Source organism: Pseudochaenichthys georgianus, chromosome 4 (assembly GCF_902827115.2).
Source record: "Pseudochaenichthys georgianus chromosome 4, fPseGeo1.2, whole genome shotgun sequence".
In the NCBI taxonomy this organism is placed as follows: Eukaryota; Metazoa; Chordata; class Actinopteri; order Perciformes; family Channichthyidae; genus Pseudochaenichthys; species Pseudochaenichthys georgianus.
In genome coordinates, this window is record NC_047506.1 from 8,807,322 (window position 1) to 8,831,603 (window position 24,282).

The window sequence follows — 24,282 nt, forward strand, 5'->3', positions numbered from 1 at the left end:
TCTCGCTATTCAAAATGGCACCGTCTCAATCAGGAAGTGGAGAAAACAACTAAGAAGAATAAGTTGGATACAATCGCTATTTGCTGTTACTTTGACGCGAGTCTTCGTTGAAAACCATCCCGTGTGGTCGGGGTTTGGATTGAGAATAAGAAACATATTGATGGTAAGTGTAATTCGAGGATATTGTGAAAAGGCAGGCGACACATCGGCAGTTGCCTTTATACAACAAGATGCGTCCAGGGAAGCCTCTCCTAGGAGCGCACGTTTTTAACGACGGGTTACGCCGGTCTTCAGTGGTTCCCCTGAGTTTAGCGTTATCATAGACGACGATATCGGTAGTCTTGGATAAAGTGGAGATCAAGAGAAGTTGGGTTAGGGTTATCTGTAGCACAGAATAAGACGCCGTGTTGTTGATATTCGCAATTACGATTCAACGATCAAGAAAGGCCGGTAGCTAACCACTAGCTTATTCCAAGCTAGCTAGTTACTACGTAACGTTAGCTAGCTTGTAATAAGCTACTGCTCTGATAATCGGTAACCACCAAGTAATGTGGCTCATCACAAATACGTGATAACGTTACTTTAAAGTGAAACATGCTTGCCTAAGTGCTTGTTACACAGACATGTCATACAATAATCTTAAATGTTCTTCAACACACTAACTAGTTAAGATAGTGAGGCTAATCCAATAACAGACGGAGGTAACATTCAAAACGAACATACCCAAAGTCAGAAAACGACTGTGAGCTATGCTAACCTAGCTAGCACAGTTGGCTACACTAAGTATGTATAGTGTATTAAACTAGTCTAAAATATTGCTACATTTGTGATAATGTGGCAAGAAAACGGGAGTGGCCAATTCACAAATGTGTTGTATCCAACGTTTGGTTTCTTTCTATCTCATCTAAAGTGTTTCGCTCGCCAATCGGCAAGCTAACAGTGGCAGTAAGCCTGTAAAGAAGAGCCTTGGCTGCCTTTCTTTGTGCTGCTCGAAGACCAGTCTGCCCCGGTACCCTTCTTTATAAACCACTTTTCATTTACGGTTTTGGTTGCTAAATATTTCACAAAGTCCACGCACTTTAATTCATAAACATGTAACGTTAAATATGAAGAGTTATTTATTCATGCATATTAATTTACACATAAGGCAACGTCTTGTTTTACTAACGTTATTATCGAAGTGTACATTGAGCAAGATGGATTAATGTAACGTTGGATCTCACAAAGAGTTGGGTAATATAGCCCCAGTTTGTGCCCGGCATGTATTATCATAACGTTTATAAAGGAGATGGTGTAATGCTGTACTTTACTAACTTTAGTCATCAACACGCTAGGCTAAACATGTCCGTTTTTTGTTTCATAGCTTGTGTTTTAGTAGGGGTGGAAATATCTGATCTAACATTATTTGCTTAGTGTGAGACTGAAACCATACACTGGCATATTAGGGGTTGACTCAGACTGGAGGAGTGAGTGACCAAGAGGAAATGAAAACAGTTCCCACAAAGAAGTCCCCCCTATAGTTTTTTTTTTTGTTTCGTGCAATTCTCACTCTTCAGCCAAGGTTAGTCAAGCCTCGTCATAGTGGTTTGCTATTTTTCTAATGATTAAAATCCCAATTTTCATTATTAGAAATTCCCCTTTGCTGATGGACACTTTTTGGTGACTGTTAAGTAAAAAGTTCCCATCTTTTACTATATGCTCTTGACCCCGGGGACATGGTCAACAGCCTTGGTGTCATTTGTTGTCAAATCCCTCTTGCAACAAGCTCTGTCTCCCTCATATTATAGGTTGTAATAGCAACAGGCAAGCTGTTCAGCTTTTTGATTGACTAGCAAAATTAAGGGCTGACAAACACAACTCACTGTTCCCTTTTATCCTGTCCACAATCTAGACTGCTAAGACGTATTAGATAGCTGTTCTCAGAGACAAACACACACAGGCAGAAAGGTGGCTGTATCCTATGCTCTTTTTTATTTGCTCTGTCTTTTGATGTAACCAGAATAATTGTACTTCCCAAGTGAGTGGACATATTTTATATATATAATACTGGCTACTTTTGGCAACCAGTGTGCTGTGGTTTATTTTGAGGATATGTGCAATTGCCTGGCCCCTTATTGTAGTCCTATTAAAGGTTACTTCTGTAACAGTGTGACAGTTTAGTTGCATGTTTGTGCTGCACAGCTCCTGCTTTTCCAAGTTTCTTGTGTCAGACATTTGAGGGCTGCATGCCCTGCAGGGACAGGGACTCTGATGGTCACAACAACACGAGATGTGTTAATACTACGTCTACAGGAATTGTGAGGATGCTACTCAGAACATGGATTATTTCAAATCAGTATTGGCCAATGGGTCCGCAATGTTTCAAGGCATAATTATTTTTCTGAAATGTTCATTTTCAAGGATATTCTTAATTGTATTGATCTGGTTTTTGTCAATATGATACTCTTAGGATATTAGTTTTTTCAACACTGACTGGTGGTGTGAACTCAAACAGCTGTGATACATGGCTCAACCATGGCTCATGGCCCCTGCTCTTTGTGACTTGGCCAACCTTCTCCCTCTGCCTTCATCTTTGCTAGTCCCTTTTTTCTCCCCTATCCAATTGGTGCCAGTGATAAATCTAATTTATGGCCCGTGGGCTGATTAGAGTGAGAGTGAAAAATGTGGAGTGGAGGAGGGGAATCGGGGCTAGGTAATACGTTTGATTCAGTTCCTGCTTTCCCGGAATCTGGCCTTCATTAGATAATAGTTCATGTATTAAACATAACATGGATGTTTGGTCATAAGAAAGCAAGAAAAACAAGGCTTTGTTGTTGGGGAATATGTGGCCAGTGTTCACTTCTACATTGTGACGAGACAAACTGGTCTTTTACAATGGGCTATTTGAGTATCCCATGTCTCAACTAGTATCCAGACCTGGAGGCTATGTGGAATACTCCCAAGCCACATAAGAGCTCTGTACGAGTTGACTGAGATGCACGATAGCATGCAACACTGTAGCATTCCTCACTGCTTTGCCTTTTTTCTGTGGAAAAAGTGTGTCAACATCCTTCTTAGAAAAGCAAACAATGATTCCAAAATGGGATTCATCCAGGAAGGACATTTGAGAGAAATATTAGTGTCCATGTTGATACATTACTGAATACCTTGTGTGTCATTGTGTCACTTATCAGCCTAGATTTATATCCAGCACCATGTGATTAACAGGGAAGTACAAAACAAACATTATTTTTAAGGCTGACATATAACCTGCACTGTAAATGTTTGGAGTAGCGTAATAGACTGGCCTTTCCCCCCCACATCTAACATCACAAGATTTGTGATTAACTAATGTTATCCAACATATGGCTGTCCTGCCTGCTTTGGTGGTCTTATAGTAGATGACCCATATTGTTTTGATGAATGTTGCACTGGTGTATTTGCATAATATGTTAGAACTAGGGATGCACGATATTGGTTTTTTGAAACCGATACCGATAACTTCCTGCTTCTCAAGACCGATACCGATAATAATATATATATATATATATATATTAAATGTACCTGTAGTTTTTGCACACCTGGTGGTAAAAAAAAAGACTAGTAGTGAGCAAATGACATGAGCATTACTACTATGAACAAAACTAACCCTGGGGTCGTCTCTGGCAAACTTCTTGCCTTTTTCAAAAGCCTCGTCGATAGGTAAAAGCCCCAGTGCCTTTGCAGCTGGCTTTGGATTCGCCGCTAGTTTAGCAGCGCAGGCGTCTTCGGGCGCTTTTAACACACCATCATAGCGATGACGATGTTTCAGGTGACTAATCAGGTTGGAAGTATTAGAGCTCGTTGCCTTTTTCCCTCCTTGTGGAACTTCTGCATTGCATTTGTTAATACAAATAGCAAGCGAACTATCTAACTCTGAAACTTTGAAATAGTCCCACCGACGACATGTTTATTTACTGTCCTGGCTTCACGGCCGCACACCATTTACGTCACAGCCAGGCATGAGTTAGGGAGCGCTGGATTTGTGAAAAACTCCCCTCTTCCTAAACCACTAATACCACAGTACTGGCAAAACGGGAGGAGCTGAGTGAAAAACAAGCGCCCCTCATCCCAATCCACCCACACCGCAGTATTTTTTCTTTTTTTTACCCAAAGAATATATTGTATATTATCGGGGCTATTAATGCTTTTATCGGGTTTATCGGGATGGCGTCATAATTCCTAATATCGGACCGATAATTATCGTGCACCACTAGTTAGAACATAATGTTTTATATGAAGTTATTTGATATTAAGCAAGTTTTCATCATTTCATATTATCTCATCTTTTGAATGCAAATTGGATTGCAAATTTCACCATTCATCTCAAAACATTTGATTTGCCTGTAGATCACCATTGTTGTAAATACAGTAAGTTGATTCAATTTTACATAAGGTCAATTATTTTAAGAATATCCACCAATCTGACTTTTTACTTCCAAATGTCCATTTTATACATGCGCCTTTCTCTAGTCAGAGCATAGCTTTATATTATATATTTGTTGAAGCAATGCATTATCTGTAGCCCACTGCTTGACTACAAATCAATGTACTGTAACAAGTTACAACAGTTAAGTTGTGGGTGGAGGTAGTTGCTGCAATACACAGACCACAGCCATATTATCACCGGCCACTTTACGCCCCCTGCTTGGCTGGAGGTTCAGTGTCAACTAGCGACTAACAAACGACTAATTTGATAATCGATTAATCTATCGATTAATGAAACGATTAATCGACTATTCGGACTATTATGCCTTGCACAATTTCTCAAGCGCTCTTATTTAGCCATCAACTTTTAGATTTAGCTTGAGGTTGTTTTAGGCATGTGGAAACTAACAATGAAGACAATAAAGATGAATACTTGATTCAAAAATACATATATTATTAAATTAACTAAACACATTTTGAACAAAATTAACATTGCTTTTTATTTAAATAAAATAAATAATATTTCACATCAAAAGAAACAACGTTTTAACAAATCATATTAAATAATCTGATGATAGAACTGTAAACAGAATAGCTGAAACTTTAACAAAATAAATAACTCAGTTAACTCTAATCATTAACCCATGTTTGTATCATTGAGTTAACTCCGTGTGTTGCTGCTAGCATACATAACACCTGACGTGGAAACGTTACTTGTGGATGGGGCTACAGAGCTACTAGAAAACGGTGCATTTCTCCTGCTGGATGTGATGCACTTTTGCTAAATGTTTAGACAAATTGCTCGTGTTACCGCCCTTACATGCTAAACTCTTATTGCACTTTTGGCAACGAGCATTTTCCACATCGAGACGGGTACATTTTAACCAAACCTCCGAGCGCGTTCTCTCCGCCATCTCCGCAGTGTGTTGCATGCATGCAGCAGCTACGTGTGTGTAAACTGCCCCGCCCCCTCGCATACAGACGGGGGAGAGAAAGATCGAAAATACATCATAGACGAATTTGTTTGTCTTTTTGCATATTAGAAACGAGTTGGTGACACTAACAGCCCGTCCACACTACAGCTTCGACAGCTTCAAAAACGGTTTCCAACGCGTCTGCCCATTCACTTTGAATGGGGTGACGTCACGTTGCCTCGCTTTTCGCCGAACTGAATTGTGGGTAGCATAGCGGTCCGTCCGGAGTAGCCAGCGCCAGCCAATCAAATCATATGCCAGTACAAGCTCTAGCCAATCAAACCGCTGCTTGTGTGTCAGGGGCGGGAGATTCATGTGATTGGTTGTTGGTCGAGCTTCAGACACGCCCAGCTCCAAACTTTTTTTGAAGCTGTAGTGTGGACGGGCCGTAAGACTGCGATATAATGCTTATGTAGTAATAATACATGACATATCTTTTTTTAATGTCTCCAGTACCGATAAAAAGACGGCTCGTAAAACACACGTGATGACGTCACCAACGAATCGACGACTGAATTAGTTGACAACTAATTTGGTAATCGATTTTAATCGATTAAGTCGATTAGTTGTTGCACCCCTAGTGTCAACTTATAAGACACTTTACACCTCACCACTGACATAGCATTAGTGCTGCACGATTCTTGCTCAAATGTGAATCACGATTTTCCTCTATAAGAATTGAGATCACAATTCTCACACGCTTCTCATCGTTTCAATGAAATTATTTATTGCACTCTTACTCTTAGACGTCACGTGAGTACAATGAATTTAAACAGACAACATTTGTCTCTCGTAACAAAAACATAACTTTGTCTTTAGTCTGTAGTTGCTGAATACTGAACAAACATTACTACATTCAAAATGTGGAACCTGGAGCCAACTATTGTGGCTTTAACAGACACCATCAACATCAAAGTGCTGGACTTAAAGAGCCTGTGACATGGTTTTCTCCCATCATCCAAACCCATCAATTTGAGTACATATTGTCCCCTTGAAAACCGTTACTGAACTGATTTTGGATATTTGTACTTTGATAACCATTAATCTGCCTTCAATGTTGACAATTTTCTGGATCTTCTCGCGGATTCTTCAAGTCCCGCCAAATGATGGGTGACGTCATTGTGGGCACAGCGCTCCAGCTGCACCGTCCAGGATCCCAGCATCTGCATGTAAACCTTTATATATATACAGTCAGATGTAAACGCACGACGGCGCACACAGCAGCAAGCTCAGACAGCGATGACAGGTTAATGTTGAACGTGTCTGAGAGCTCATATGAGGCTGAAGGATCGGTTTATGTTGTATCTGTTAGAAGTTTAGGAATGAGGTGCGTCAATATGGGCGATCATATGGTCATGTAGCCAGTGGTGGACTGGGACTAAAAATCATCCCGGGACTCTCGACCGGCCCACTTCGGTACCGCTAGTAAATTGTCAACGGGGGGAGCGGGGGATGTAAAATACAAATATAATGTATAATGTCTGTGTCTTTGACATTAGCGCTGCTCGCCACCTGTGCCCTGTACTACGAAGCCAGTTGAACAGACCCTGGATATGTTTGAGTAACAAACAAACTAACAACAAACTAACAAACGAGATCTCGCTAAGCGGTCCTACGACGCTGGTTATCAACTCGGTAAATCAAGCCAGGGTTTCTCTCTCCAGCTGAGAGCGCGTTCACGTCTAAAACACGAGTGGATCTGACTTTAATTACATTTGTCTCGAGTGTTTCGTCAACATAATGTGTTAAATAATACTTCTGCATCCAGTCTGTGACACTGTGAGTGTTGCACGGCCAGATGAGGCTGGAGAAGCTGACTCAGATAAGGAAATATATGATATTATATGATCGATGATCTGATTGATGATGTAATATGAATGATAAGTGCGACACGTCGACGTCTTCTCTGCATACGGCAGTTTAAACTGTATTTCCTTTATCCTGTAATATGACTTGAGAGTTTAAACTCCGCACACTGAGTTGATCTCTTTTCTATAGACGCCGGAGGCGGGCAGCGTCAGGTAAAAGAAGTTATTTAGCCTTCTCAAACCTGAGCCTCACGCGCCGCCTATGGGGGATGTGCTAGTTACTTATCCGACCGGCCCACTTCGGTACCGACCCATCGGGATTCGTCCCGATGGCCAGTCCGCCACTGCACCCAGCCCACGTAAACTGTCAACGGGGGGAGCCTCGCTGCGGGGAAACGGTGGACCTAGTGTCCCGATCGGAGTGGGAATAATAATAATAATCCGTGCATTGTATCCATTAATTTCCCCAACATTGTGGTAAAAAACCACACGTTTAATCCACGTTGGTGTACTACAACTACAAAAAGCATCGGTTTGTTTTCTCATCAGTAAATGCAGACCGGCTCAAACAAACGATTTTTAATCATCATCCTCACTCATCATTTAATGTATCATATGTTCGCCGAATTGACATGAAAGCACTAATAAATGTAGTTTCATCCACTTGAGTTTATAACCACAAAAATAATCGATTTGTTTTTATATCACATCCGACGGGAGGAAATTCAGCAGCTCTCACTCCCGATTTTTAATCCTAATGTAATCATCATCTTCACCACGATCATTTATGTTTATGTCGCCGAATTGACATGAAAGCACTGACAAATATGAATATACTGTAGTCAACTTCATTAAAACGTTATTAACGTGCCTAAACTCAGTAATTCACCATTTCTACGCATGACACAACACACTTTGTCCGTGTTTGGCTCTCGAAGCGTTCCCGCATTGACGTCACTTCCGGCTTCCCCCAAAACTTCAAAATGAGTGAAGGAATTTCCCCGCGATGTTCGAAATTATTGATATTTAACGAAACGGTATCGCTTTTTCTTTTTTAAACTGACGGTTCGAGATTACTAGTAGCCCAATATTTCATTGCACAACAGTTGTTGGGATGGTGTCACAGGCTCTTTAAATCCAAGACTCAGTTTCTTGCAGCAAAAACATAGAGTAACTAAAATGAATTTGACAGCCAACTACTGTGGCTTTAAACAAAGTGCTTGACTTAAACTCAAGTCTCTCTGGTAACAAACATGCTGAACATAAAAAATAGAATTTTTGCAGCTTTATATTATAATAACAACATGTAAACTTTGCAGTAGCACCTGTCCACAGTGGACACCCAACTACTGTACAACAACACCAACCTGTTTGTTACAGGGAGGAATGCACTTAAGCTACTCAAAATACCTCACCACAGTGCTGAATATAAAAACAAAACAGTCACAGCTTTAGAATAATAATATAAAAAAAGCCTAGCCGGCTAGCACCCAGTTCAACTACTGCACTTAAAGGTTCTTGTACTGAAAAAAACATAAACTTAAACAAAGTGCTAGACTCCACTGAGTAGTAATGTCACTGAATCAAAAGGATTAACTTAAATACTGCAGTCTACTGAATATAAAAACGGAACAGAACATAAAGTTACAGCTTCAGAATAAATGTAAATAAAGCCTAGCTGCCTAGCTACTAGCACAGTCCATCTACTGCACTTTAAGATTCTTGGCTAAGAACACCAACATGTCGACATTCTGAGGTTTCAGGGAGGAACGCTGGCAAGTTACAATGTCCCCCCTTTTTTTTTTCATCGGTGTTGTTGTCATTGTCCTCGACCTCCTCGTCAATCATTTCTGTGTCACTCATTTCTGTTTTTCCTGTACTACTAGTCGCTCTCGTCACTCTTTGCTAATCAGTGCTAATGCTAACGCTTCTGTAAACATACTGCCGGCTCCTGCCCTCACGTGCTGCAGTCAGTGAGTGTTGCCAGGTATACATATTATAAGCCACATTGGGCTTATCTTTCTGTAAAGTTGCTTGGTAGTAAGTAATAATGGTTGTTGCAGTTGTGTGCTTGTAGATAGGTTATTTTCAAATAGCCGACCCGACATATATAGGTTTAAAGTAGAGATGTCCCGATCCGATCACGTGATCGGGGATCGGAGCCGATCACTTGATTTTCAAAAAATCGGGGATCGGGAAAAAAAAATCGGGGATCGGGGTTATTATTATTATTTTTTTTATATAAAATATTTTTTTTTTTATTTAATGTTACAAAACAAAAATGACCATGTTCACGTCTTAAAGTCATCCTGAGGACTTAGTTTTGGTTTAAAATTACACAACATCATGTATGTGTTGCTTTCTTTGGGCTTGTTTTCATAGACCTGGTTGCTTATTTCTCTCAAATCTGGCAACAGAGTGGGCGCAGTGTCTAATAGTAGCAGTAAGCTAACGAGAGGCTACGTTCAGCTGGTGACTCGGAAGTCGGGACAGAGAAAATGTCAGGAGTTTGGAAGTATTATAAAATTGAAAGCGAAGGCAGTGTAACAGCCAGATGCAATGTTTGCAAGGCAGAGGTTCCGCGTGGTGGAAAGAACAGAGCTACGTTCAACACGACCAATCTAATACCCTACCTGAGAAACAAACACCAACAACAACACGGGGAGTACACAGCGGCCACTCAGGTAACGGCACTGAAACAACCGACACTTTCAGAGACTTTTAAAAGGAAAGAGAAACTGCCCCAGAACAGTGAAAAGGCCAACACAATAACAGCCAAGATAGCTGAATTCATCGCGTTGGATGACCAGCCGTTATCTGTTACCTTTTTTTTCTCTTAATGCATTGCATAAAGATCGGATCGGGAAAAATGGGTATTGGCAGATTGTCAAAATCAAATGATCGGAATCGGACCGGGAGCAAAAAAAGGTGATCGGGACATCCCTAGTTTAAAGTGCTCATGTTCTTTTGCGCTTGTTTTCATAGACCTGGTTGCTTATTCCTTCCGCAAAAACTGGCAACACGAGTGGCTGCAGCGTTAACACTGCATGAGAGGAGGAGAGACAGACAGAACACTACCATTTGCATGCGATCATGGTACTTTAATGTTAAATGTATCAGTATATTTGCTTTACATCGTTTAAGTATGATTGACATTGCAAGTTGGTATTATTCAGAAGCAAAATAATTTAAAAAATCCACAAAAAAATCAGCTTGACCTCATAGGATCGCCGTAATTTAAAAATGAGATCGCATAGGTGTCTGAATCGAGATCACGATCTTTTTTCGATTAATCGTGCAGCACTACATAGCATGCTATATTTATAGGGACGGGTGGCGCAGTGGTCTGTGTGTTTGATCATCAGATCAGGCCGTTGTGTCCTTGGGCAAGACATGTATGATCTGTATGTGTATTTGTAAAAAGCACTTTGAGAGTCTTTGATAAAGCGCTATAATAAATATAAGGATTATTATTATTATTATATTTATTGAGATTAAACTATTTTCTTTTTAATTATTTTTGAATTTCTGGTCTTTGTGCCTTATGATAACAGCACAGCAGTGTGTAGACACTGCATTCATTATATTTTTAGTCCATGTGAATTCCAACATGTCTTGACTCTTTTTACAAACTTGTTACAGGACACCCTGATGTTTGGTTAAGGTTATTTGACAATACAGAATGAGTAAATGTTTGGCATTCTTGTTAACTAGAAGACTGACAAGGTTTGAGGATATTTATTTTGAAGATGTCAGTTAGGGAGAGATAAACACAGCCTTTACTGACATTCCTCCCAGCCTCTTCAGTTTCATTTAAACAATGAGCCACATTTTGACTTGCCTCGTCCTACCCTATAGGTATTTACACTGCTGGCAGCCAACGTTATTCACTTGTCTTATCTAACATTTGTCCTTAAAAAACAGTTCAATTAATCTCACATATCTTGATCCAATCGTATTTTAATGTGTGGTCATTTTTTTGTGAGGCAGCAGCAGTTCGTTTTTTCCTTGTTTTGGTCACATCCTTCAGTTATGGACATTGTACCTTTGAGAAGATTAAATGAAATGGAGTATGAAAAGATGAGGTGATGTCAAGAATGACCTTTTAACAAAGATTAATAACTATGTTGGCTGATATAAATTTCTTAACAAAACAAATAACCTTGTGGGGTACTTAATAGTTAAACATTGAACTGTAAGTAATTATTGTTCCTTAAAATATAGGGATGTAACGATATATCACGGTAAATAAATGTCTCAATACCGTCGTGAGACTGACAAAATATACCGCGATTTAAAAAAAAAAAAAAAGGTTTTTTATTTAAAAACCTTTATTCAACCAGATGGTCCCATTGAGATCATCTATCTCTTTTTCAAGGGAGACCTGTCCAACATGGCAGCAAGTAGGTTACAACATGAACATAAAACAACAGATAACACAAAAGGACATCGTATTTACAGGGCTACATGTACATACCTAGAGACATTGACAAGTACCAACAGTATATTTATATCTCGTCAATAACCCTCACCTTCTTGGCAAAAACTGTATTGTTTTTGAAGTGGTGGAGAGACAATGCACAGTTTTATCCACTGCTTTTACCCATGGCCAAAGCATATCTCTCTGTCCCAGCAACATCAGTACCAAGCAAGAGAGTTTTTTCCACAGCAGGGGATATTGTAAACGCCCAAACATCCCAGCTTCTACCTCGAAATGTGGACATGCTCATATTCCTAAAAGATAACCTTGATGATGCTGAGTGAGTGAGTTAGTGAGTTAGAGTTGAGTTACTTGAAAAACTAAAGTGAAACTTGATTTATTCTATTGCAGGGTCTGATTATTATATTGTTGACACTTTAAAATACTATCCTACTAAAATGCTGTACAAATCAGATTTATTATTTAATAAAGAAAAATAATTCACATTTTTTTTTCCCTTTTATTTTTCAATATCGCGATAAATATCATACCGTGGACTTTTTATCGCGATATTATCGTACCGTGAGTTTTTGGTATCGTTACATCCCTAATTAAAATAACAAATATTTTAGATATGTTTGACACATTCACATACACTCAATGCATTTCTTGATTTGATGAAATGTAACCTTTAGTTTTGTCTTCCACAAATAAGCCACTAAAATGTTTTGAGAAATTACATGTTTCTGGCTAATCTTTATAATTCACTGGCTTACAGTAGTTTTACCTGTCAATGAGTATGCGCCTCAGTTGATACCAGACAGATGACCTGAATTTAAATGATTTGGGCAAAGCAAAGGGTGCAGACGGACAGATAAAGACTGCTCCCAGAGAATGGAGGTCATTGGAAGTGGAGCAGAGTACTATCTGGATGTAAACAGCAGCACAGCTGAGTTCACTAAACTGAAACACTTACTCTACATTGGCAACAACACACACTTACCTTTATTGAGTCATTTTTTATTTATTTAAGTACTTCAAGCTATTTCGATTCTGAGCCGCAGGTTTGCTCCAGTTGCCATTTCAGGATAAGCTGCACTTAGAACAAAACAATTGTTTTAGTACTATGTAACATAATATTTCGTAACATCACAACAGGCACGTTTAAACCCCGTCTTCTATCTCGCGCTCTATTGCAGCAGTGCACATTTTGCTTCCCTGTGCTATGTTAATTGTTTGTGAAACGTGCATCTGATAGCTTTCGTCTGGTGTTTTGACTGCCTCTGATTAACTACGAATAAGAAGGGTGGCGTGGGGGTGGAGGTTGAGAGTCAAGGAACCAGATGCCTCCGATCAGCAGAATCCATCTGGGGGTCAGGCTGGGTGAGAGGGGAGAAAGCAAAATGAACATAAAGAAAATGTAGACATGGCTAGCACAAGGCAAGAGAGGGATTGTGATGGAAATAGGAAAACAACAGGCTCTCGCGAGAAAGGGATAGTGATGGAAATGGGGAAGGAGTCACAAAGAGAATATGGGGCAGTGAAGGGTGGCAACAATATAGAGTGGGAGGGTGAAATAAATGGGGACAAAGATGGTTCAAACTTTTTTTGAGAATCAAAAGGCCGAGATAATTACTGACGCCAAGAGATAAAGTTGGATAATAATACTTTACCATCAGAACAAATAAGGAAAAGGAGGAGCTGTGTTGTGTCTGGGCGGATGAAAGTAAATGAAAAAGGCTACATTGTATTTAATGAGTCGTTTTCTGTTAATTAAGTAATCCAAAAGATATAAATAGAGATTTAATTACATCAAAAAACGCATATACCTATAACTTTTAAGTTGTGACTTTACCTTGGTCTTCTTTTCTATCTTCACCTTACAACAGTGGAAAAGACACTTAGCTGTGAGAAAATACACCTAGAATCACTAGCCTGAATAACAAGCCCAAACTAATCAATTGTTCAAATCTGTCCAGCCTATAGTATTCAATGAGTATTTTCTATTCAACTTTATTTCTTTAAAATAAGCTATTGTCTGTTCACCAAACTAGTTGAACAAGAGCAATGCATGGTAGAGAGCTGCTGCATCCAGCTAGCATGTGTCATCATCCCTCTCTATTCAGAGGAAAACGAGGCAGCTAAGTGGATCCTTCTCTCTCTGATGTACACATGCTTTGATCTATTTCTGGTGGGGGCTGGTCGTGGTAGATGTACTCCCCAAAAAGAGTGTCATTAAGCCATTGCAAAAGCAGAGTGTGTGTGATCTGTTTCTACTTCTCTGCACTGCCCCAGCTTTGGCCTTCTTTCTCAAACTCACCTTTCTTTCCTCTTTCTTTCACAACAAAGGCACCCATTGAGCCACAAGAGCTGGATTAAGTCCCCCCCCTTTATGGACAAATCAATGTAATGTCTCATTCAGCTGGTGTTTGTGGGCCCAAAGATATTTATCATCAAGGCAAACTGGTGCTGAACAGCCACTTAGAGTGGGCTAATAAGAATCTAATTAAGATGAATCGTTATCGCTTTGTAAGGATCTAAATCTTTGAGCCCTTCTTTTCAGTCAGACCAAATCATTGAATTGACTATATTTGTTCAATGCTGAACTTTTTGTCCAGAGAGCCTCTTTGATAAATATTTGAACGGTGGAAATGCAATAACAACAGGCTCTTAAAACCCAAATTGTTTCCATTTCCCGGCTTTTGATAAGACAGCAGATTAGGTTACGCAGTCAGTCGATCATTATTCTCTATCCAGTGTCCTGCCCGGTCACTGGGCTGTCCGCAGCCCTTCATGGACATGACTGTAATGCTGAATGGAGAGTGTGAATGTGGGGAGGGGAACAGATTGGTAGCTAATGTCTGTCCTCCCATCCTTGTGCTTAAGACAGGACTCTGTGTCATTAATGTGTTTCTGCGTGTTTGTGCATGTGCACACACAGAGGCAGGGATAAGCCTTTTGTGTTGGAAAAGGTGCTAATTAATAATGTAGGCTGTTTTGAATGACGAAGCCCTGTGTTTCCCTGGGAAGTAACTTGTTCCTTTTATGAATATTTTATCACGGTAGCTAATGAATCCAGCCATTCTAGACAATCATAACCAACTAACAGCCCCCTCGCTGCTCTGGTGTCAGGCAGCTGCTGCTTGATCATTTCTAACCTGATTACTGGCGATGCTGATGCACTCAGATTGGAGATCATGAGTGAGTGTCGTGCATTGGATTAAATGAATCATCATTAAGACAGATGCACATACAACAGAAGAGTGAAAGATACAATGAGTTGTTGTCAATGCACTAACGGTACAGTTGCAGAATTAGACTACACTAATATTATTAGTGTAATACTATTTGTACAATTTGTGTCTGCGTAAGATTGTTTACATCTCTTGTGATCCAAACTTTTTCAATACTTCCAAAAGTCATTATATAATGAAAAAGTTAGATGTAAATCACATCATCACACATGCAACGTACAGGACATATAATGACTTGACATGGTTTCAGTTTCACGTGGGTGGCGTGTCAAACGTCATACAGCCAATGTATACTAGGGTTGCCAGAAACTGACCATGATCAAAATCGATTATTCGGCAGCCCTGGCGAATAATAATCGATTATTCGACCGACCCGCAGGCTTCCTCCAAGTTTACAGTAAAACAAACTGGTGGTGTGACCAATGACCATTTACAATTATTAATACTATTACTATTATTAACATATATATATTTATATATATTTTGGTTGAAACTAAGCCAGAAAAAAAAAAAACATAAATAATAATAATTTTTAAAAAAAATCGATTTTTAAAAATAATATTCGATTATGGAGACTGTAGCGAATAATCGCTGGCATCCCTAATGTATACTAGTACTTTTGTTAAGATGTCTGTGAGAAATGTGGCTAAAATGATTCCTCTGTAGGCAATGAGCATGTAGTAATGAAGATAAATCACAGATGTGTGTTGAAGGATTATCTCTGTACCTACCGAGAGAAGGATTTAGTACTTGAGAGAGATGATGAAGCAACAATTGCGGGGAGACAAAAGAAAGTGGGATAATGACCATCCTTCTGGCCAAACCTTAGCAAAATGGTGTATTTTCTCACAGTCATACTACATCTTCACTGCCTTTTTGTTTTAGGAATTTGTCACCTTACCGTAGGGTAAAATAATAAAATATTGTACAAATAAACACCTTTATCCATCATCTGGCACCGTGTTGTGTGAGTGGAGGGTTGATTATATTTCAACACTCTACATGTGAGTGTGCATTTGTGATTGAAATGGCACACGCGCCAGGCAGCGAGGTTGTTCTCCTCGTGAGCGTTAATCGTGATTTAGCAGCTTAAGGAAGTCACAATTCCCTGGATGATCCCCATGTGCTCTGGCCACAACTGATACTCTCCAAAGGCCAACAGCATAACGCCTGCCTGTGCTTCCTGCCACACTCTGCATTTATGTACTTGCAGCACATGTTGGTTGCTGTAAACATAAAAACAAACATCTTGTGTTTTTGATGTGACAGTGGCATGCTGCTTGTGAACTTCTGTCTGGCTGACAGACGGACACAGTGACTCACACAGACAAAGGGAACTAACTGGCCACTTCTCACGAAATCTTGCGTCACTAAATCTCCATGTTTGCGGTCCTTCTGCCCACACAGGTCATTGAGTGTATTTTGCCACGATCATCGCATAGTGTTTGAGCTTCATTTCTGTCAGATGTTCACAATCGGTGCACCTGAAATGGCCTAATCTCCCTGCAGTGAGCTTTTGCGCCAGGCCACCCACGGAGAGAGATTGAGGGAGACACATGGGAGGGGGGTTGTACAAAACCAGCAGTAACCTTTGAAGTAATTAACAGATTTAACAGATTACCCTACAAAATAGTCTCTTTCTCTACTGCTTTATAACAAAGGTGTTGTGTGTGTACATCTTTATACCATGGCCATTCTCTTTTCATCATTTGGATATTTAATTTAACAGTCTTGATACACATTATAAATCCAGATATCTGCAAAAAGAGACATATTTTAAATGACTAGTCAGGGTTTAAAAAAAGAAAGAAGAAAAAGCTCGGTATCTGCTGCTTTTTGATGAATGAACTCCTTGTGTCCCCAGTGCTGCAGTGGGCATGCTTCGTTCTTATCTTTCTTTCCCCATATCTCCAACCCTCTTTCCCTCCACTGATGGCTTTCCTCATCACCTCCCTCTGCCTCTCCATGGTGTTTAGGACTAGTAGGGGGTTTGCTGTTTTCTGGTAATGAGAGGCCTTACAGGAAGCAGATATGTGGGACCATGATCAGTATCGATTATCCTCAGAGGCTGGCTGGAGGAGTGGGGGGTTGGCTAACAGGGGACAGCAGAATACGGAAATGTTTCTGTTGCTAAGAGACAGTAACTGCCATGGTGGTGGGTGACGTGGGGATGGAATGACAGCGACTGTCTGTCTGCTCAGGCTTATCAGGAGAACTAGTGTGTTTTCAGCTGTCACAAATACTGACTAATTTATTCTGTCTGCTGTAGAATGTGTACTACTACTATTAATACTAGTACAACTACTACTGTATTCCTACACACAGAGCAACCTGTGATTATATCATTCAGAAACTTAACTATAGTTTTATAGACATCACCCCTGAACCATGTAATGCAATATAATTACATCAGATAAAGTAACAAAATCAAGTTTCAGTTTAGTTTCTCTCTCAATCACCCACTTACAACTTTCTGTTTCTCTTCACCCTTTTTCTCTGCATGTTCTTTGTTTAGAGCAGCTAGTTTCCCTATTATAAAACAATGCTTTACACCTAGGTAAAGCCTAATTCAAGGATGCTTATGAACTGCTTGGATACTATTGGCCCATTGAACTGCACCACCTGTGGCGTGCATGTTGGGCTGAAAAGGGTTATAGTAACTTAGCAAGACCTCTGACCGAGATAACCCTACAAGAGGCTTAAGAAGCTTCGATGCATCCAAGCTTTAAGCCTCCTTTGGATGTTGCATTGAGTACAATTCTGCAACACCAAAGGGGCCTCGCAGGCTCTCCACACACACTCCATGACTGCCCCTTGTTTCCCTTCTACTGCATTCATCTGGACCTCAGAGGCTGGAAGCTGTCCACACACGTTCACATCAGATCCCATATCTTTTTTCTTATGACCTCCTACCTAGAAGGTTTGCCTGTTGGTCCTTTGCACATGTTCTTATACCCTTATCCAGACAGTATCACACCGGCAGCTTTATGGTAAAACGGCCTTTCTTTGTGTGTTTTTGGCAATGTGAATACATTGGGTAAGGTCTCTCTGTCGCACACGCTCAGAAACACAAAGGCCCTCTTATTTGGACCCTCATGAACTCTGTTAGGATTTATTACCTCAGCTTTGTCCCCGGTGAACACGTCAGGTCTGTGTCGCAGATTGGGGGGGAGGAAGGGAGGGGGGGCGGAAGGTAACAGTCTGATTAGTTTGGGGCAAGGAGTGATACTTATGCTACACAGACATGCATTGTGGAGAGCTAGGCGATTGGATTGAGTCAAAATAATGAGTTGTTTTCTCTTTATACATGTATTTGGCATATCCATTTAGAATCAGTAGTTTATTTTCAGGGAAACAGATCTATTATAAAAGCACATACGGTGAAAGTGTGCTAATGCTGACTTCATGCACATTATTTTATATTTTCACTTTCATAACATCTTTGAATTATGCAGCAGAGGCACAAAGCTCAAGAGTTAACCATATCTGAAGAAAGTAGGTCATTGTGGTTAGTTTCCCAATTATAGGGTTATTTTGCCGAATACATTCTGACAGATTCAAGAGAGAAGTCTGTAATTCAAATGTAAACACAATACTATCTTTAGCAAGTTATAGTATTGTGTACATTTTAATATATGGTTTGATTTCTAAAATGTGCGTATATATTTAAAGAGTGTGGAGCTTGTTAGCATCACACGGGGTTCTGCCTGTGTCCAGACGGTCTGGTATATCCAGTCCAACCTGCCATCATATCAGGGACAAACAGCTTGAGTTCTAAAACACGCATGCACACACACACACACACACACACACACACACACACACACACACACACACACACACACACACACACACACACACACACACACACACACACACACACACACACACACACACAAACAAACACACGACTTGCGGCTCATTTCTGCATGACTTCCCCCATTCCTGTCTATCTACGACTGTCCTAGACAAACAGTGAAAACCTACCAGCACAATTATTAAGTGTATATTATGTGAAATATGAGTAGACGTATACATCAATGATCAGTTGCTATACTCGAGAGAAGGCCTGCTCCTCTGCATCCCAGCCTGTTTGCTCCGTGGACCTCCTGCGCGGATATAAATTGGCCCTCTGATAACCGTTGAACCTTGAGTGATGTTGGGTGATTACCATCTAATAAGGGCTGTCAATCAATATATATAAGCTCACACTATATTATGATTTAGATCTGAATTCAACGGATCTGATACAGACTGATCCAGATTTGAACACTTTACTGACGTCAGTAAAGTGGCGCTACGGCTATTGGTCAATTCTCCACCTTGGTTGGGCCACGGCCGGCCATTGCCGCTCGAATGCGCTGGAGACGCTGTAGTACATATGCCAGGCCTGTAAGTGGCGCTGTAGTCTGCCACAAAAGCTGCGAAGAAGACTTCCCTTGCATGGTTGCCATGGTTGCCCTTCTGTTTATTCTGCGCTGTGGCTCTTTTTCTCCCTCCCCGAGGCAAGCGTTTGCGCATCCTGCTTTAAAACAAATGAATAATGACTATATAATCATATGTAAGGGATAATGTGCAGCGACGCGGTCATTATGGGGAAAAGAACACCGACAGGCTGATCAGGAGCCCGACGCGAAGCGGAGGGATCTAGATCGGCATGAAGGCACATTATGCAATGTGCAATGTGCACATTATCCCGCTTATTACATTCTCGACAAAGTAACGACATGACTCCCAATATTAATTGAAATGCTTTTATGGATTTAGAAAATGATTTTATTGATTTAAATTGACATGCATCCGCTAAGAAAAATAGTGCGTTGTTACTGTTTGAACTAACGTAGCAACGGCAGGAACTACTTCGATAGCGTTTTTGATGAGCTTTTTGATTACAGATTTGAAAACATCGTTGCTTGCTTTAAAAGTAGCACAATTCATTATGTCAAACCTTGGAAAGTATCTAGATATCCCTGCCCTAATGCCAAAGTAACTGCACACTGAATATGTGTCGCCGTTTGATGTCTATGTCTGGACCGCTGCGTAAAAAGGAGGGTTTCTGCCCCATTACTTCTCTTCTTACTTCTATAAGAATAAAACATGGTGGACGGAGATCTCTTTTTCTCCCCGCTGCAGCCGAGCAGCTGATCTCAAAGCACACTCCCCTCTCCTGCAGGGGGGTGTGGTCAGCTGCAGCTCACAGAATCAGCCCCCTGCAAAAACAGAGCTGGAAAGAGCATATAGAGCGAAATGAGGCATGGCTAAAATGCAGGATCTTTTTGGTATTTTGAAAAAATATATATATTTACATACTTTATATAGGTATGGCCCTACAATATATTGTTCAAATATAGCATGATAGGTGTCCTTTAATTTAAAAATGTTCAAGAGTGTATAGGTCTACATAATTGTCTCTTATTAAATTAATTAATTAAACTTTTATCTTCTTTCAATTGTAGTTTACTCCCCACTGTTTTTTACGAGGGGATTGCAGGTGGAAATGTATTAAAAGAAGAAAAATAAAAAATGTATATTGTTAGTTTTTCCTACTTTCTTTGAATGATTTTTAAGTCCCACCTCGTTGATGCTGTATTTCTTATCACTATGTTTGCTGGAAGACATTCCCTACAAGTCAGTCTTCTAATGTCTCTCTGGCCCTTTCTCCCTCTCCTTTACATCCCTCCTTATCTGCTCTCCTCCTCAGGTCATGGAAAGCCTTTGCCCTTGTTAGAAGTACTATCTGGAACACAGGCAGCACGTGGTGGTCGGAGGGAACATAGCCTAAGTCAGCTGGTGGTCATGTGTGAAGCTCTGGTCTAATGCCCACCCTCCCCTCAGCGCTGGCCATGGACGGGGAGAACTACCTGCATCCAGAAGGCCCTCAGCTGGACAGCAACTTGTTCTCTGTGGCCTCCCCTAGCACAGAGGTATGCTAACAGCTTATTTACATTTATTTAGATGCTAGATGCATGTTACTTCTTACTTGGGTTGTTTTTCCTTGTAGTCCTGTCCATGTTATTTATAATTATTTTATAGAAAGCAGATACATTCCTGGGAAGGTTTTAATTAACCTTTTTTCTGTTATTGGTTATAGCATTACTTGGTTGAAAAACGTCAGGTATTTTTTAAATAGTGTTAGGAATCAATCCCAGAAGACTGCTTGAATGTATTCATTGCATAAGTATAGAGCAATGCATTTATACATAGGACTGTTGGATAAATCAGTTATAACAATACGATATATCGACAAATTAAACTACTGCAGCGTATTGCCCCTTTTCTTTTCACTTTCCCCACGATCACATATCTATCATGTTAAAACACACTCTAGCTGTACCTCTAACTCAAACACTACACCTCAAATATTGACTGCGGGACATCTGAGCTCATTCATTAGCCTATAGGCAGGTAAATCATTTGCAACTATTTTGATAATCACAAATAGATAAACAATATCAAATAATTGGCAGCGCAGCCCTAATCTCAGCTCAAATATATGGGACGCATGCAGAGATTCATCTAGATTTGTGGGAAGTGATCCTACTTGTGGTAATAATAACCAGGCAGATCTGCTCAACAATCTTCGTGAGATTCCATGTAGAGGGAGGGCATGTGATATCACCCAAATTCTAGGTGTTTTACTTTGAAGGGTTAAGCCCTCTGAGATTTCTTCTGTCACCCTAGTATTTGGGAGAATGTTCAATAGTTTGTTCCGTTGTTTTTAAAATTACATTTGGAGAAAGTCTGTTTTAGTTTTTACTGTAAGTGATCTCTACCAAGGAAATTATCTAAATGGACTTTGAAACCATCTAGAACCCATTACCAGTAAGAAGTAAAAACATGGCTGAAGGTCAGTTCACATTAAAATCGCAAAAACCTGCTGCTCTATTTTTACGATTATATTGCTCTTAAGATCTTAACTGTTATATTTCAGTGTGTTTTTTCCTTACATGACAGATTGTGTCCTTTGTTTCAGAGTTCAATATATTCCTCCTCTGGTTCCTGGGGATCTTACTCTCAGCAGCCTGGATACAACGTTCACTGCCCTATGCAATCTGGAATCCAGTAAGTCCATACCCACTCACAAACCCATACCTCGTATTATCATGAGCGAGGAATAATATATTTATCAGCTGAATAGCATGACCAGTGAGTACTTTGAAGTCACACATGCTCTGTACTTTATATCTTTCCTAACCAGGCAATGCCTTTCACAATGAGGGCTGCAAACTGTTGAAATTAGGCAATAGCTACCTCAAGGGTTTCACACGTGAGCTAAAAAATGCCTAATGCCCTGGAGTCTCAAGTATTACACAGTTACATGTAGTTGTTATGAGTGTGGTGTTTGTGTTGAGCGTCTTGTGAATATTTAGCTAATAGTGTTTATATTTGACTCATGCGTTATTGCGTGAGACAGCCACATCTACATGGCAAACAAACACACTTCCCCATAATACTGACCTTCTTTAAAGGACACAGAGTCTGAATCACAAAGATATGTTATTATTATTATTATATAGGACACAGATACCATACATTTATAGCTGTATGTGTTCTGCAAAAGTACCATAAGATCCAGGGTTCGTACGGGTGCTTGAAATCCTTGAAAATGCTTGAAATTTGACGTGGTGTTTTCAAGGTTGGGAAAGTGCTTGAATTTTGGGAATGGTGCTTGAAATTGAGATAAAGTGCTTGAAAATGTAAATGCTTTACTTTTACAATAAATTGCTGTCTGACTGAATAGTTCGCTTTTTAGATTAAAAGAAAATAATTGCTTCTCTTCTACATAAAACATCTCCGCTGCGGCCTTCCCGCGCTATGCGCGCGACCTGCAAGTGTTTGTGTTGCGTGTGACCTGGGCATTCTGATGGGAGTGATAGATGACTGTGTGCCAGGAGGTTGCAGTTTCAACGAGCGTTGGCTAGCAGAAGACAAATACAAGCCATGGCTAAGACGAGGGTCCAGCCCACGAGTAGCCTCCTGCAAAGTGTGCACAAATAACGATGCGAGAGTCTGCGCTGACGAGCCACATGAAAGGTACGCCGCAGTAGAGCATTTTAGATTAGGCTAACGTTGCATGTTACGTTTGTTTAAGCTAACGTTAGCGAGCAGAATAGCGAACTCGATTGAGGGATAATAATAATTGCAGGGGACAATCATTTCAGAGGAGCGTACCTATGTTATGTGCGTTACAGACGCCATCCTGTGGTGTTCAGAGGATGAAGCACTCACGGCATTTCGTGTTATAGTCATGAAATATAATCTATTGATTCGACACAGAGCGATTTTGAAAGCAATGTATTTCTACTGGTAGTATGTTTCGTGCCTAAACCAAATGTGACTTGCTCTATCGAAATCAGTCACATTGACCCGAAGACACATTTTCGTTTGTATTACTGGTCTGGGGGAAGCTCGCGAGTGTGTTTGTGTTTATTGCGTTTGTGTACCGGGGAAACATTCACAAGAAACACCGGCTGTTGTTATGCTTGCTGTGATGTTACATTAGTCCGTTCTCTGCTTGTAATTATGCCGAAGCTTCAAAGTTGTATTTATCATCTGAATTTGCCGAAACAAGTTTAATATTCTGAAAGCCAAGACTTTGTTTATTTGAAAACATGAAAACAAACTGTCTTTTATATAAAATTGAAGTATTATACAATTAAAACTACATTTTGCTTTAATCCCATGTAATTGTAGAATGAACACAGTCTTCCTTTGAAGATGTATAAGTCAGGAGTCTTGAGTAGTCAGCATTACCTACAAATCATTGTTCTACACATGTGTAAATATTATTTTCCACTTGTTACCATTGTGAGTCTATTTTTATGCAGCTCTGCGTGATTTTGTGGCTACAATTCAGGCTAATACACTACTAGAGGTGGAGAAGTACTCAGATATTGTACTTGAGTAAAAGTAGAAGTACTCAGATATTGTTTGAGTAAAAGTAGAAGTACTCAGGTCTTGTACTTGAGTAAAAGTATAAGTACTCAGATCTTGTACTTGTGTAAAAGTAGAAGTACTCAGATCTTGTATTTGAGTAAAAGTAGAAGTACTCAGATCTTGTACTTGAGTAAAAGTAGAAGTACTCAGATCTTGTACTTGAGTAAAAGTAGAAGTACTCATATCTTGTACTTAGTAAAAGTAGAAGTACAAGAGTGTAGGAATACTCTGTTACAGTAAAAGTCCTGCATTCAAAATGTTCCTCAAGTGAAAATAGAAAAGTATTCTCATCAAAATATAGTGAAAGTAGCGACAGTAAAAGTAGTCGTTGTGCAGATTGGTCCATTTCAGAATAATATATATGATATGTTTTATAATGATTGATCATGAAAGTGTTCTCAAAGCTGGTGAAGGTGCAGCTGGTCTGAAGTACTTTGTATTCT

General features: G+C 40.0%; 1 protein-coding gene across 3 annotated transcripts in view; it reads left to right on the forward strand.

The window, feature by feature from the left end:
- sbno2b (strawberry notch homolog 2b) overlaps positions 1-24,282 on the forward strand; it is a 78,503-nt gene continuing 54,221 nt past the window's right edge. For all 3 annotated transcript variants that reach the window (XM_034081935.2, XM_034081936.2, XM_034081937.2), the window contains exons 1-3: positions 1-163; positions 20,604-20,826; positions 21,876-21,964. In XM_034081935.2, the coding sequence (XP_033937826.1) occupies positions 20,719-20,826; positions 21,876-21,964 (197 nt within the window). In that variant the 5' untranslated portion in view covers positions 1-163; positions 20,604-20,718. The remainder of the gene's footprint in view (positions 164-20,603; positions 20,827-21,875; positions 21,965-24,282) is intronic.